Below are 13321 nucleotides of genomic sequence, written 5' to 3' on the forward strand. Positions count from 1 at the left end.
ATCCCATATGGGCACTGGTTCGAGACCTGGCTGCTACACTTCCAATCCAGCTCTCTGCTATGTTCTGGGAAAGCAGTGGAAGATGGTCCAAGTCCTTGGGCCCCTGCACCCAAATGGGAGACTGGAAGATGCTCCTGGCTTCAAATTGGCACAGCTCCAGACGTTGCGGCCATCTGGGGAGTGAACCAGCAGATGGAAGACCTCTCTCTCTCTGTGTGTAACTCTGACTTTAAATAAACAAAAAAAATTTTTTTTTTGACAGGCAGAGTGGATAGTGAGAGAGAGAGACAGAGAGAAAGGTCTTCCTTTTGCCGTTGGTTCACCCTCCAATGGCCGCCGCGGCCAGTGCGCTGCGGCTGGCGCACCGCGCTGATCCAAAGGCAGGAGCCAGGTGCTTCTCCTGGTCTCCCATGGGGTGCAGGGCCCAAGCACTTGGGCCATCCTCCACTGCACTCCCTGGCCACAGCAGAGAGCTGGTCTGGAAGAGGGGCAACCTGGAAAGAATCCGGCGCCCCGACCGGGACTAGAACCCGGTGTGCCAGCGCCGCTAGGTGGAGGATTAGCCTATTGAGCCTCGGCGCCAGCCACAAATCTTTTTTTAAAAGGGAGGGACTAAAGTGATGACATCTATATGTAATATATGATTCATGATTTAGAAGAAATCATTATAAAAGATAGCTATGAGGACAAACAGCAACATTTGAAGATGGACTGTGTATCAGATAATATGCATCAATATTAAACTTCCTGAATTTCATAATTATACTGTGTTATACAAAAGACTGCTCTTGTTTATAGGAGATAAATGCTGAAGTATCTAGGGACAAAGGGTCATGATCATTGCAGCTTACTCTCAGGAAAAAAGAAAAGGAAAATAGATATATGCCATAAAAAAGGTAAAGGAAATGCAGCAAAATGCTATCAACATATGAATCTAGGTGGGGCATAAGGAAATTTATCTTAACACTCTGGCAAGTTTCTATAGGCTTTAGTTCTTAAATTGTTTTTCAAAATAAAAGTTAATTGCAAGAATACTCGTAACATTTTCTTATATAGGTAGGCCCTCACGTAAGACTGTCTCTTTAGGTCCCTAGAAACAGACTACCTGCCCTCATCTTTGAATCAGTGCACATGCATTTATCCCAAGAAGTATGTTTTGATAATCTAAGAGTCTTGCAAGGAGGTAAGATTATAACAGCAACAGTTCTAACAACAGCTCTCCTTCTTCTGAATGTTTACCATATGCCAGGCAACACAGTAGGCATTTTATGTGCACGTCATTTAACCCTTATAACTTGAGAAACAGGTATTACTAGCCCAAGTGAAAAATGAGAAAATTAAGGATCAGGTAAGTTAAGCAACATACCCAAGAGAAGACACAGCTAGCTAGTAAGTGGGAGAGGCAGGATTTAAATCTAGACTTGTCTGATTCTAAAGCCCTTATCAGTATACTCTTGTGTTTCTCAGAGATTCAAGATTCTTTTTTAAAGTATCTTTTTTCTTTTTAATTTTTTTTTTTTTTGACAGGCAGAGTGGACAGTGAGAGAGAGACAGACAGACAGAGAAAGGTCTTCCTTTGCCGTTGGTTCACCCTTCAATGGCCGCTGCGGCCAGCGCGCTGCGGCCGGCGCACCGCGCTGATCCAAAGGCAGAAGCCAGGTGCTTCTCCTGGTCTCCCATGGGGTGCAGGGCCCAAGCACTTGGGCCATCCTCCACTGCACTCCCTGGCCACAGCAGAGAGCTGGCCTGGAAGAGGGGCAACCGGGACAGAATCCGGCGCCCCGACCGGGACTAGAACCCGGTGTGCTGGCGCCGCAAGGCGGAGGATTAGCCTAGTGAGCCGCGGCGCCAGCCTCATCTATCTTTTTATCATTACTGTGCCTCTTTCTAATCAGGAACATTCTCTCTTTAGCATGGGTTTCTTAAGTGTTTTCAGACTTAGGCCAGGCCAGTCTAACTAAATAGTAGAATAAAAAGTCATGGTTGGGGCCAGTGTTGTGGTGCAGCAGGGAAAGCCACCTCCTAAAATGCCAGCATCCCACAGGGTTGCTGGTTTAAGTCCCAGCTGCTCAACTTCTGATTCAGCTCCCTGTTACTGTACCCGGGAAAGCAGCAGAAGATGGCCCAAGTACTTGGGCCCCTGCCACCCACATGGGAAACCCAGCTAAAGCTCCTGGCTCCTGGCTCCTGGCTCCAGCCTGGTCCAGCCCTAGCCATTGCAGCCAACTGGGGAGTGAACCAGCAGATGGAAAATTTCTGTCTCTCCCTCTTTTTCTCTCTGTAGCTTTGCTTTCAAATAAATCTTTAAAAAAAAAAGTCATGGTTACTCCAAGGTGAAAAGGTTTTATGATCAATCAAATAAAACTGAAGTGGCTACTGGCCCGATTCAGTCGGCGGATGTCAATCAGCTGGCTGTGCAGATGACAGATCTTTGCTGCTAGATGGCTGTGCTAGCATTCCCTAATAGGCTTTCAATTTAAGCAGCAAAGAATTCTACCTCTGTTCCTCCTCCTTCTGACATTGCAAACAGGTGGTATTTTAAAGGCATCTGTATTTTTTTATTTATGACACAGAGTTTTAAGAGTGCTGTAATAAATCAAGGGTATAAATGTCACGTTTTAAAAAATATTTATTTATTTATTTCAAAGGCAGAGTTAAAGAGAGGCAGAGGCAGAGAGAAAGGTCTTCCATCTGCTGGTTCACTCCCCAAATGGCCACAACGGCTGGAGCTGTGCTGATCCGGAGGCAGGAGCCAGGAGCTTCTTCTGGGTCTCCCATGTGGGTGGAGGGGCCCAAGCACTTGGGCCATCTTTTACTGCTTTCCAGGCCATAGCAGAGAGCTGGACTGGAAGTGAAGAGGCCAGGACTAGAACTGGCGCCATATGGATGCCGGCGCTGAGGGTGGCAGCTTTACCTGCTACGCCAACAGTGTCAGCTGTTATTTACTTTAAATTCAAGTTAAAATCCCTTAATGCCTTACAGAAAACACTCCACACATCAAAGGACATGTTTACTGGAGCTTCTCAGAAGCCTTTGATCTGAGTGTATGGCCAAGTGTGCTGTACTTTCTTAGCTTTATTGAGCTATCATAAATAAATAATAAACCATATATGTAAAGTGTATTTAATGAGTTTTAGTTATATACCTGTGAAATCATCAACATTAGGACAATGAACAGGTCTATCACCTTCATTTCTTCATGCTACTTTACAATCCATCGACTTTGCTTTTCTTGTTTGTTTTATTTTTATACTGTGGTAAAATACACAGAAAATTTTCTTTATATTTTAGCTGCTTATTTCTTGAAGCACTGTCCCATCTTGTCATATAATTCAAGTTAACCAGCCAAAGACACAGTGGCTGTCATCACTCTAGAGAAAAGCAAGTCTCTTCTTTTTCTTTTTTCTTTTTTTTATTTGACAGGTAGAGTTATAGACAGTGAGAGAGAGAGAGAGAGAGAGAGAAAGGTCTTCCTTCCGTTGGTTCACTCCCCAAATGGCCATGGCCGCTATAGCCGGTGCTGCATCTATCCAAAGCCAGAAGCCAGGTGCTTCTTCCTGGTCTCCCATGCGGGTGCAGGGGCCCAAGGACTTGGGCCATCCTCCACTGCCATCCCGGGCCACAGCAGAGAGCTGGACTGGAAGAGGAGCATCCGAGACTAGAACCCAGCACCCATATGGGATGCCAGTGCTGCAGGTGGAGGATTAACCAAGTTAGCCATGGCACCGGCCCCAAGGCTCTCTCTTCTAAGAGTTAAACTATGATCACTGTGACTGTTACAGATATTTTAAAGCCAAGTTATTATTCCACTAGGTTGAAAAAAATCACACACATAAAAATATAACTCAAATCTACTTTAAAATATCACACTGGGGCTTAGGGTAAAGCAAAGAAGTTGTCTGACTAACTATTTAAAGCTAAAGTAAAATACACAAGCATAGAAAGAATTGAAGCAATTATTGTTATTAACATGTTACACAACCCTCTGGTAAATAACAATAGTATTTTTCCCGGTTGCCCCTCTTCCAGGCCAGCCCTCTGCTGTGGCCAGGGAGTGCAATGGAGGATGGCCCAAGTGCTTGGGCCCTGCACCCCATGGGAGACCAGGAAAAGCACCTGGCTCCTGGCTCCTGCCACCGGATCAGCGCGGTGCGCCGGCCGCAGCGCGCCGGCCACGGCGGCCATTGGAGGGTGAACCAACGGCAAAAGGAAGACCTTTCTCTCTGTCTCTCTCTCTCTCACTGTCCACTCTGCCTGTCAAAAAAAAAAAAATAGTATTTTACCTGTATTTCCACCAAATACAACTATATCTCTCCACCCTTATATAAATACCTCCAATCAAATGTTTAGGGCAGAGAGTTTTCTTAATACTTTTTTTATCCATGCTCCATTTTGAGATACGCAAAAATCTTTAACCTCACTCTTTCTTAGCAGCATCTCTCCAAGCCTTAGTTTCATCCTCTATCAAATGAGGTCCAAGCCAGCGCCGCGGCTCAATAGGCTAATCCTCCACCTAGCGGCGCCAGCACACCGGGTTCTTGTCCCGGTCGGGGCGCCAGATTCTTTCCAGGTTGCCCCTCTTCCAGACCAGCTCTCTGCTGTGGCCAGGGAGTGCAGTGGAGGATGGCCCAAGTGCTTGGGCCCTGCACCCCATGGGAGACCAGGAGAAGCACCTGGCTCCTGCCTTCGGATCAGCGCAGTGTGCCGGCTGTAGCACACTGGCCGCGGCAGCCATTGGAGGGTGAATCAATGGCAAAAGGAAGACCTTTCTTTCTCTCTCTCTCTCTCTCTCTCTCTCTCACTATCCACTCTGCCTGTCAAAAAAAAAAAAAAAAAAGGTTCAAATAGAATAATCCAGATGAAGCCTCAGTTCAGTACCTGGCACACAGTAAGCACTTGTAAATATTAGTTGCCATTTTATTTAGTTTTATATGTATCTTTATGTATCCCTTATATCTAAGGTTTCCCGCCATAATTTCAACTATAAAAAGTATATTTTAATGTAAAGGTAACAAAAATATGAAGTATGGTACATGTTCCCATTCCAACCCGCACTCAAGAATCACCATTATAGCAAGAACTTTTCTAAGAGTCTGATGTTAAGATATGATGAAAAAAGAAACATTGGGGCTAGCACTGTGGCATAATGGGTAAGGCCACTGCCTGCAGAGCCAGCATCACATATGGACGCCAATTTAAGACCTGGCTGCTCCACTTCCGATCCAGCTCTCTGCTATGGCCTGAGAAAGCAGCAGAAGATGGCCCAAAATCTTGGGCCCCTGCAATTGCCTGGAGACCTGGAAAAAGTTCCTGACTCCTGGCTTCAGATCTGCCCAACTCCAGCCATTGCGGCCATTTGGGGAGTTGAACCAGTAGATGGAAGATCTCTCTCTCTCTCTCTCTCTTTCTCTCTCTCTCTCTCTCTCTGCTTCTCTGTAACTCTGCTTTTCAAATAAATATATAAATCTTAAAAAGAAGAAACATTATTACTACTACTACTACTTTTTAGTTGTGACCACTTATGTAACACCAGTATGCTAAGAACACTTTAAAATATTAAAACTCTCCTAATTCTCACAACCCTTTGACATATGTGTACTATTTTTGTCACTACTTTACAAGTGAGGAAACTGAGAACAGAGGATAAGGTCACACAACTAGCAAACAATCAGGCCAGGAATAAGTTTAGTCAGCTGGACTTAAGAATACTTAACTATTATACTATACAATAGTATATTACACTATAAAATAATACAAGACAGTATCTGATAACTATCCCTAAATTTTCCATACCCGTCACGTTGGACAGGGCAAAGACTAATTCTGTTAAAGTAAAGATAAAGTAAAGTGGGCTACCAGTTAGAAGATGCAGGGACACAATTTTTAAAATTTTTTTAAAAAACATTTAATTGTCAACTTTATTTGAAAGGCAGAATGATAGACAGAGATCTTCCAACAGCTAGTTTACTCCCTGGTTGCCTATAACACCCAAGGCTGGGACAGGTTGAAGCCAGGAGCCCAAAACTCAATCTGGGTGTCCCACATGAGTGGCAGGGATCCACATACTTGATATATCACCTGTTGTCCCCCAGGGTGAGCATTATCAGGAATCTGGAATTGGAAGTAGAGCTGAGACTGGAACCCAGGCATTCTGATATGGGATATGGACATCTTAAATGTTGTCCTAACTCTCCCTCAAACATCCCAAAGACACTTTTAAGTAAACACAACAAAGATCTTTTTAGTAATAAGAGTTATCTGGAAAAGGACTAGGTTACCTTTTGGCACACCAAGACATTCAAGCATAGGCTTTCATTAGAGAGAAATACCATGCTACAGAAAAAGCTCAGGATGAGGCAGTAAGTAGAAAACTGCTTTCTGAGCTCCCTCAGAATAAATCTAACATCTGTGATAACATATCCATGTCAATTTATGCATATAACTAAATTCAGGATGAAATTTTAAGTAAGATCCCAGCACCACCCCTAGTCCTGCCCCATAAACCTGCTGTTGGATTATTTGCTTTTATAAGCAAATATATGCTTAGAAATTGTTTCACATAATTATCTGTTGAGAACCAGAAAGAAAAGTTGACAAAATCCACATGGAACCACTAAAGACCCTGAACAGCCAAAGCAATTGTGAGTAAAAAAATCATAGCTGGAGGCATTACAATATTTGACTTCAAAAGATACTACATAAAGCTGTAGTAACCAAAACAGCAGGGTACCAGAATAAAAACAGACACATAAATCAATGCGACAGAACAGAGAACTCAGAAATAGATTCACACATTCACACCCAACCGGTTTCCCACAAAAGCAGCAAGAACATACATTGGAAAAAGTCTTTTCAATAAATGGTGCTAAGAAACCTGGATATTCATATGCATAAGAAAGAAACTACCTTCTTGTCTTTTACCATATATAAAATTCAAATCAAAACAGACCAAAGGGCCGGCGCCGCGGCTCACTAGGCTAATCCTCCGCCTAGCGGCGCCGGCACACAGGGTTCTAGTCCCGGTCGGGGAGCCGGATTCTATACCGGTTGCCCCTCTTCCAGGCCAGCTCTCTGCTGTGGCCAGGGAGTGCAGTGGAGGATGGCCCAAGTGCTTGGGCCCTGCACCCCATGGGAGACCAGGAAAAGCACCTGGCTCCTGGCTCCTGCCATCGGATCAGCGCGGTGCGCCGGCCGCAGCGTGCTGGCCGCGGCGGCCATTGGAGGGTGAACCAACAGCAAAGGAAGACCTTTCTCTCTGTCTCTCTCTCTCACTGTCCACTCTGCCTGTCCAAAAAAAAAAAAAAACAGACCAAAGAATTTTTTTTTTTTTTTTTTTTTGCCAGGCAGAGTTAGACAGTGAGAGACACAGACAGACAGACAGAGTTATAGACAGTGAGAGAGAGAAAAAAAGGTCTTCCTTCTGTTGGTTCACTCCCCAAATGGCCACTACGGCTGACACTGCGCCGATCCAGAGCCAGGAGCTGGGTACTTCCTCCCAGTCTCCCATGTGGGTGCAGGGGCCCAAGGACTTGGGCCATCCTCCTCTGCCCTCCCAGGCCACAGCAGAGAGCTGGACTGGAAGAGGAGCAACTGGGACTAGTACCCAGTGCCCCAACCAGGACTAGAACCTGGGGTGCCGGCGCCGCAGGCGGAGGATTAGCCAAGTGAGCCACGGCGCCGGCCCCAAAGACTTTTTAAATGTAAAACTCATAGCTATTAAACTATTAGAAGAAAACATAGGGAAATGTCCCTATGGACATTGGCAAAGAATTTTGGGAAATTACCTCAAAAACATAAGCAACAGAAACAAAAACTGACAAAATGGAATACATCAAACTAAAAAGCTTACACAGTAAAAAGAATAAACAACAAAGTGAACAACCTACAGAATGGGAGAAAATACTTGCAAACTACTTATCTAACAAGGGATTAACATCTAGAATATATAAGGAACTCAAATTCAATAGCAAAATCATCACCATCCATTTAAAAATGAGTAAGCGACCTAAATACATTTCTCAAAAGAGAGAATACAAATGACCAACAAGTATATGAAAACATGTTCAGGGGCCAGGGCTGTGGTGTAGTGGGTAAAACTGCTGCCTGCAGAGCCAGCATCCCACATGGGCGCTGGTTCATGACTTGGATGCTCCACTTCTGATCCAGCTCTTTTCTATGGCCTGGGAAGCAGCAGAAGATGGCTCATGTACTTGGGCTCTTGCACCTGCATGGGAGACCTGGAAGAAGCTCTTGGCTCCTGACTTCAGATTGTCCCAACTCTGGCCGTTGCGGCCATTTGGGAAGTGAACCAGCAGATAGAAGACCTCTTTCTCTCCCTGTCTCTGCCTTTCTGTAACTGTGTCTTTCAAATAAATAAATAAGTTTTTTTAAAAAAAGAAAAAACATGTTCAGCCTCATTATCAGGGAAATGAAATCAAAACAAGATATCATCTCACCCCAGTTAAATTGGCTATTATCAAAAAGATAACAAATGCTGGTGAGTATGTGGAGACAAGTAAACTCTTATACACTGATGGTGGGAATATAAATTAGTATAACTCTTATGGAAAACAGTATGGAAGTTCCTCAAAAAACTAGAAATAGAATTGCCATATAACCCAATAATATCATTACTGGGTATATATCCATAGAAATTGAAATCAGTATGTTGAAGAACAATGTATACTAGCATATTGTTCAGAATATACATGATATGAGCAACATAGGTTGTCTATCAACAGATGAATGGACAAAGAAAATGTGATATATATATATGCAGAATGGATATCAGCTGGCCATAAAAAACAAAATTCTGTCATTTATAGCAACATGGATGGAACTGGAGGCTGTTACATTAAGTGAAATAAGTCAGGCATAGAAAGACAAATACTATAATGTTCTCACTTATATATGGAAGTGAAAAAGTTGATCTCCAGCATGGTGCGCCGGCCGCAGCACGCTGGCCGCGGCAGCCATTGGAGGGTGAACCAACGGCAAAAAGGAAGACCTTTCTCTCTGTCTCTCTCTCTCACTGTCCACTCTGCCTGTCAAAAAAAATAATAATAATAAAAAATAAAAATAAATTAAAAAAAAAAACTGATCTCAAGGAAGTAGAAAATAGTGGTGTTTAGGATCCAGGAAGGGTGTAGAGGAGGGAGGGAGCGATGGAAAGAGGATGATTAATGGATACAGGGGCAGTTAGAAAGGAGGAGTGATTTAACGTGCTCTATAGCACAGTAAGATAACTATGGTTGACAATTAATTGAATATTTCAAAATAGCTAGTAGATAGCACTTTAAGTGTTCCCCAAAGAAAGAAATAATAAATGTGTGAGGTGATAAATATGCTGATTACCCTCATTAACACTGTATATGTGTATTAAAATGTCATACTGCATCCCATAAATATGTACAACTACTACATATCAACTAAAAATAAAAATATATTTTAAAAATAAACTAGAAAATGAATGAGCAGGTACAAAATTTTAGGAAATGATCTGTTGAAAGAACCTACTGATAGAGCCTGAGTCAGCGCTGAACCTTTGGGAAATCATAAATAACAAGTAAAGTAAAGGAGACTAGAAATGAGTAAATGTTTCAATAATTAAAAAAAGAATTCCTGTAGCCAGCATTGTGGCATAACTGGTTAAGCCACTACCTGCGGCACCGGCATCTCTGAACCACTGTAAAAAATGTTCTCTCTCAACATTTTTGCTCTAGATAAAATTATGACAAATAAACAAGGAAGAGAATAGATAATATGTTTCAAAGCTAAAAGCAAGGGGCCAGCACTGTGGTGTAGCGGGTAAAGCTGCCGCCTGCAGTGCCAGCATCCCATATGGGCACTGGTTTGAGTCCGGCTGCTCCACTTCCCATCTAGGTCTCTGCTATGGCCTGGGAAAGCAGTGGAAGATGGCCCAGGTCCTTGGGCCCCTGCACCCACGTGGGAGATCCAGAAGTAGATCCTGGCTTCAGATCAGCGCAGCTCCGGCCATTGTAACCAACTGGGGAGTAAACCAGCGAATGGAAGACCTCTCTCTCTCTTTCTCTCTCTCTCTCTCTGCCTCTTCTTCTCTCTCTGTGTAACTCTGACTTTCAAATAAATAAATACATCTTAAAAAAAAAAAAAAAGCTGAACGCAATCAAAATATCACCAATATTTCTGAGGTTAATCTTTAGAAAATAGAATGATTAGGGTGTTCAATAAGATGTAAACCCATTTCATGATGCTATCATTTAATCCACACTTCTCCACTGCAGTCCCAAAGATTATAATGATAATAGTGATGATAATAATTACAGCTAACACAGAGTACTTCTGTGTGCCAGGAAGTTTGAAGTCTTACATATATTAAATAATTTGATCCTAACAACAATCTTATGAGGCAGATATTAATATTATTCGTACAATAAGGAAATTAAAGCACAACTAAGTTAAATGACTTTACTGAGGTCGCACACCTAGCAGAGATGTAAAAACAGGATTTGAACCCATGCATTCTGACTCTGGGTTCTGTTCTCAAGCACAATGCTACATTGCCTAGTGAATAAAACCGTCATCAATGAATTTAGTCACAATTGCTTATTGTATTCTGGCCACGGCACACTGTGCCAGGCAGGGATTTTTTTTTTTAAGATTTATTTATTTATTTGAAAGTTGGAGTCATAGAGAGAGAGAGAGAGAGAGGGAGGTCTTCCATCTGCTGGTTCACTCCCTAATTGGCCACAACAGCTGGAGCTGCGCTGATCCAAAACCAGGTGCCAGGCGCTTCTTCCAGGTCTCCCATGTGGGTACAGGGGCCCAAGGACCTGGGCCATCTTCCACTGCTTTCCCAGGCCATAGTAGAGAGCTGGATTGGAAGTGGACCAGCTGGGACTAGAACCAGCGCCCATATGGGATGCTGGCACTGCAGGCGGCAGCTTTACCTGCTACACCACAGCACCAGCCCCATCAGGGAGGAATTTAATTTTACCTTTCATAAAGACAAGGCTCCCTCTCACTAAGCTTATCACCAGCAGACTATCCAAGAACTACATGGGGCTTATTTTGGTTTGGGGCAGAGATTAAGAGTAGAGATGACAGTCTACCAGAAATCTGGGTACTGAGATTTAAGGTACAGGGATTTATTTATTTATTTATTTTTTTAATTAATTAATTTTTTTTGACAGGCAGAGTGCACAGTGAGAGAGACAGAGAGAAAGGTCTTCCTTTGCCGTTGGTGCACCCTCCAATGACCGCCACAGCTGGCGCGCTGCGGCAGGCGCACCGCGGTGATCCGACGGCGGAAGCCAGGTGCTTCTCCTGGTGTCCCATGGGGTGCAGGGCCCAAGCACTTGGGCCATCCTCCACTGCCTTCCCGGGCCACAGCAGAGAGCTGGCCTGGAAGAGGGGCAACCGGGACAGAATCCAGTGCCCCGACCGGGACTAGAGACCGGGACTAGAACCCGGTGTGCCGGCGCCGCAACGCGGAGGATTAGCCTATTGAGCCACGGCGCCGGCCTAAGGTACAGGGATTTAATCCAGATCTTGCTAGATTAAGGTAAGACTCTTGGTGTTAGGAGTTTCTTCATGCGGTTAAGGAAGTTTCCTCTTCTTTCCCTTCTTTCTCTTCTTTTCTTTTCTCTCTTTCTTTCTTTTCTTTTTTCTCTTTCTTTTCTCACTTTTTCTCTTTTTTTCTCTCTTTCTTTCAGAATTATTATTTACTTTAAAGGCAGAGTTACAGAGAAACAGGGAGAGACAGAGACATTCCATCCAGTGGTTCATTCCCCAAATGACCACATCCACCAGGGCTGTACCAGGCCAAAGCCAAGAGCCTGGAGTTTCTTCCAAGTCTCCCATGTGGGTGCTGAGGCCCAAGCACTTGGTCCCAAGGAAGTTTCTAATTAAATTTACTTACTTTCTAGGTCATGGTAAGGAGCAAATGAGAAATTACACTATAAACTCCCTGACATACTAGGTATTTGTTATTTACCCTTTCACCATTCAATTCCCCTGCTTTGAGAAGAGCCCCTCTTCATCTGAGGCTCTCGTCTGTGTCATTTCACCCTCGGCCCTAGCATCAGATCACATATGCCCAAGCTAAACCAATCACATCATCACTCTTCCCTGGCCACAGACTGTGGACAGGGCAGTGATGGTGAGGCAGTAATATGTGACCTAAGTGAAGCCAAGATTCTAATAGATAGAGTATCACTTTGAGTATTTGAATGTGGAGATATGGCTCCAAGAACTATTCTGTGACCATCTAGTGACTAACCAGTAACCAGGAGGGGAGCCTTTTTGGAAATAGTCAACACAAAGAAAGCAGAGAACCCAGAGCCAGAACTGTTTCATGATGCCAATTAACACATTCTCCTTTGGCTTATACTAGTGAAGATGGGATTTTTACCACATGGCACTATAAAAACTATTAACTCCTAAAAGCAGTAGCCAGCAACAAGCCCTAGTACACAGTAAGCACCCGAAGACAAGCTCAATCAATGCAGTATGTATACAAAACTGCTTTGACAGTTTGAAACACACCATAAACATTACTGTTTAGTTTTACTGGAAAGGGGTAAGTATTTAATATTCAAGTCTATCAAAGTTGGCACAACAAAGCTCACATCATGTTGAGTCTTTTTGCAGGCTTGCGTTATTTCTATTCATACCACTCCTTACCTGCTTACATAGAGTCCCTCTATTTCCCAAAGACGCCTTCGTGTTTTATATTATACTTTAAGCTAAAGTTTTAAAATTCTTTAGATTTAGAACAAATATATCTAGTACTTTTTGGATTTTAGTATAAAACACTTCATACCTTATCCACTTTCTCAGGAGATGGAAAACACACTGGTCACAGATATTCCATAACAATAATCCTAAAAGAATTTAGAAATTACAAGAGATTAATTCTCAATCCTCTCCTGTAGAACTTAGGCTAATGCTTAAACAGTGGCTTTATAGGTCTCTTGTGGTTTTCTTTTTTTACTGGTGCTCTCATACCATGCCTTAATCCCTCACATTTACTAACTTACGTACCACCAAATCATATAGAATAATATAATCATTAATACTTGAAGTAACAAGAAAACATTAACCTCTAGTGTCCTTAATATTCCAGTGGATAACTTTGTCTACTGAAAACACACAAATAAAAGGTATTTGGGAGGATAGGGGCACACTAAGAATAGTAAGTACATCCTAATGTTATGATGGCTTTTTAATTTATACTGAAACCACACCACCTTTACAACATTCACAACTGCTCTGTAGCTATGTGTTTTTTATTTTAATTTTTATTTATTTATTTTAAAGATTTTATTTATTTATTTGAGAG

General features: G+C 42.9%; 2 protein-coding genes across 5 annotated transcripts in view; both read right to left on the minus strand.

The window, feature by feature from the left end:
• Positions 1-13321, minus strand: part of PCYT1A (phosphate cytidylyltransferase 1A, choline) — a 49797-nt gene that overhangs the window by 24789 nt on the left and 11687 nt on the right. For 2 of the 3 annotated variants that reach the window (XM_089331916.1, XM_070072297.2), the window contains exon 2: positions 12803-12863. The exons of the other annotated variant lie outside the window; for it this stretch is intronic. The gene's annotated coding sequence lies outside the window, so the exon portion shown is untranslated. The remainder of the gene's footprint in view (positions 1-12802; positions 12864-13321) is intronic. 3 annotated transcript variants of the gene reach the window in all.
• The window catches only part of DYNLT2B (dynein light chain Tctex-type 2B), a 37929-nt gene continuing 37407 nt past the window's right edge, over positions 12800-13321 (minus strand). For both annotated transcript variants that reach the window (XM_089331920.1, XM_051818988.3), the window contains one exon: positions 12800-12863. Coding sequence is in view for 1 of the 2 variants with exons in the window: in XM_051818988.3 (XP_051674948.1) it covers positions 12816-12863 (48 nt within the window). In the remaining variant the exon portion in view is untranslated. The remainder of the gene's footprint in view (positions 12864-13321) is intronic.

This window comes from Oryctolagus cuniculus, chromosome 4 (genome assembly GCF_051225735.1).
Source record: "Oryctolagus cuniculus isolate XC-2025 breed Fujian yellow rabbit chromosome 4, ASM5122573v1, whole genome shotgun sequence".
In the NCBI taxonomy this organism is placed as follows: Eukaryota; Metazoa; Chordata; class Mammalia; order Lagomorpha; family Leporidae; genus Oryctolagus; species Oryctolagus cuniculus.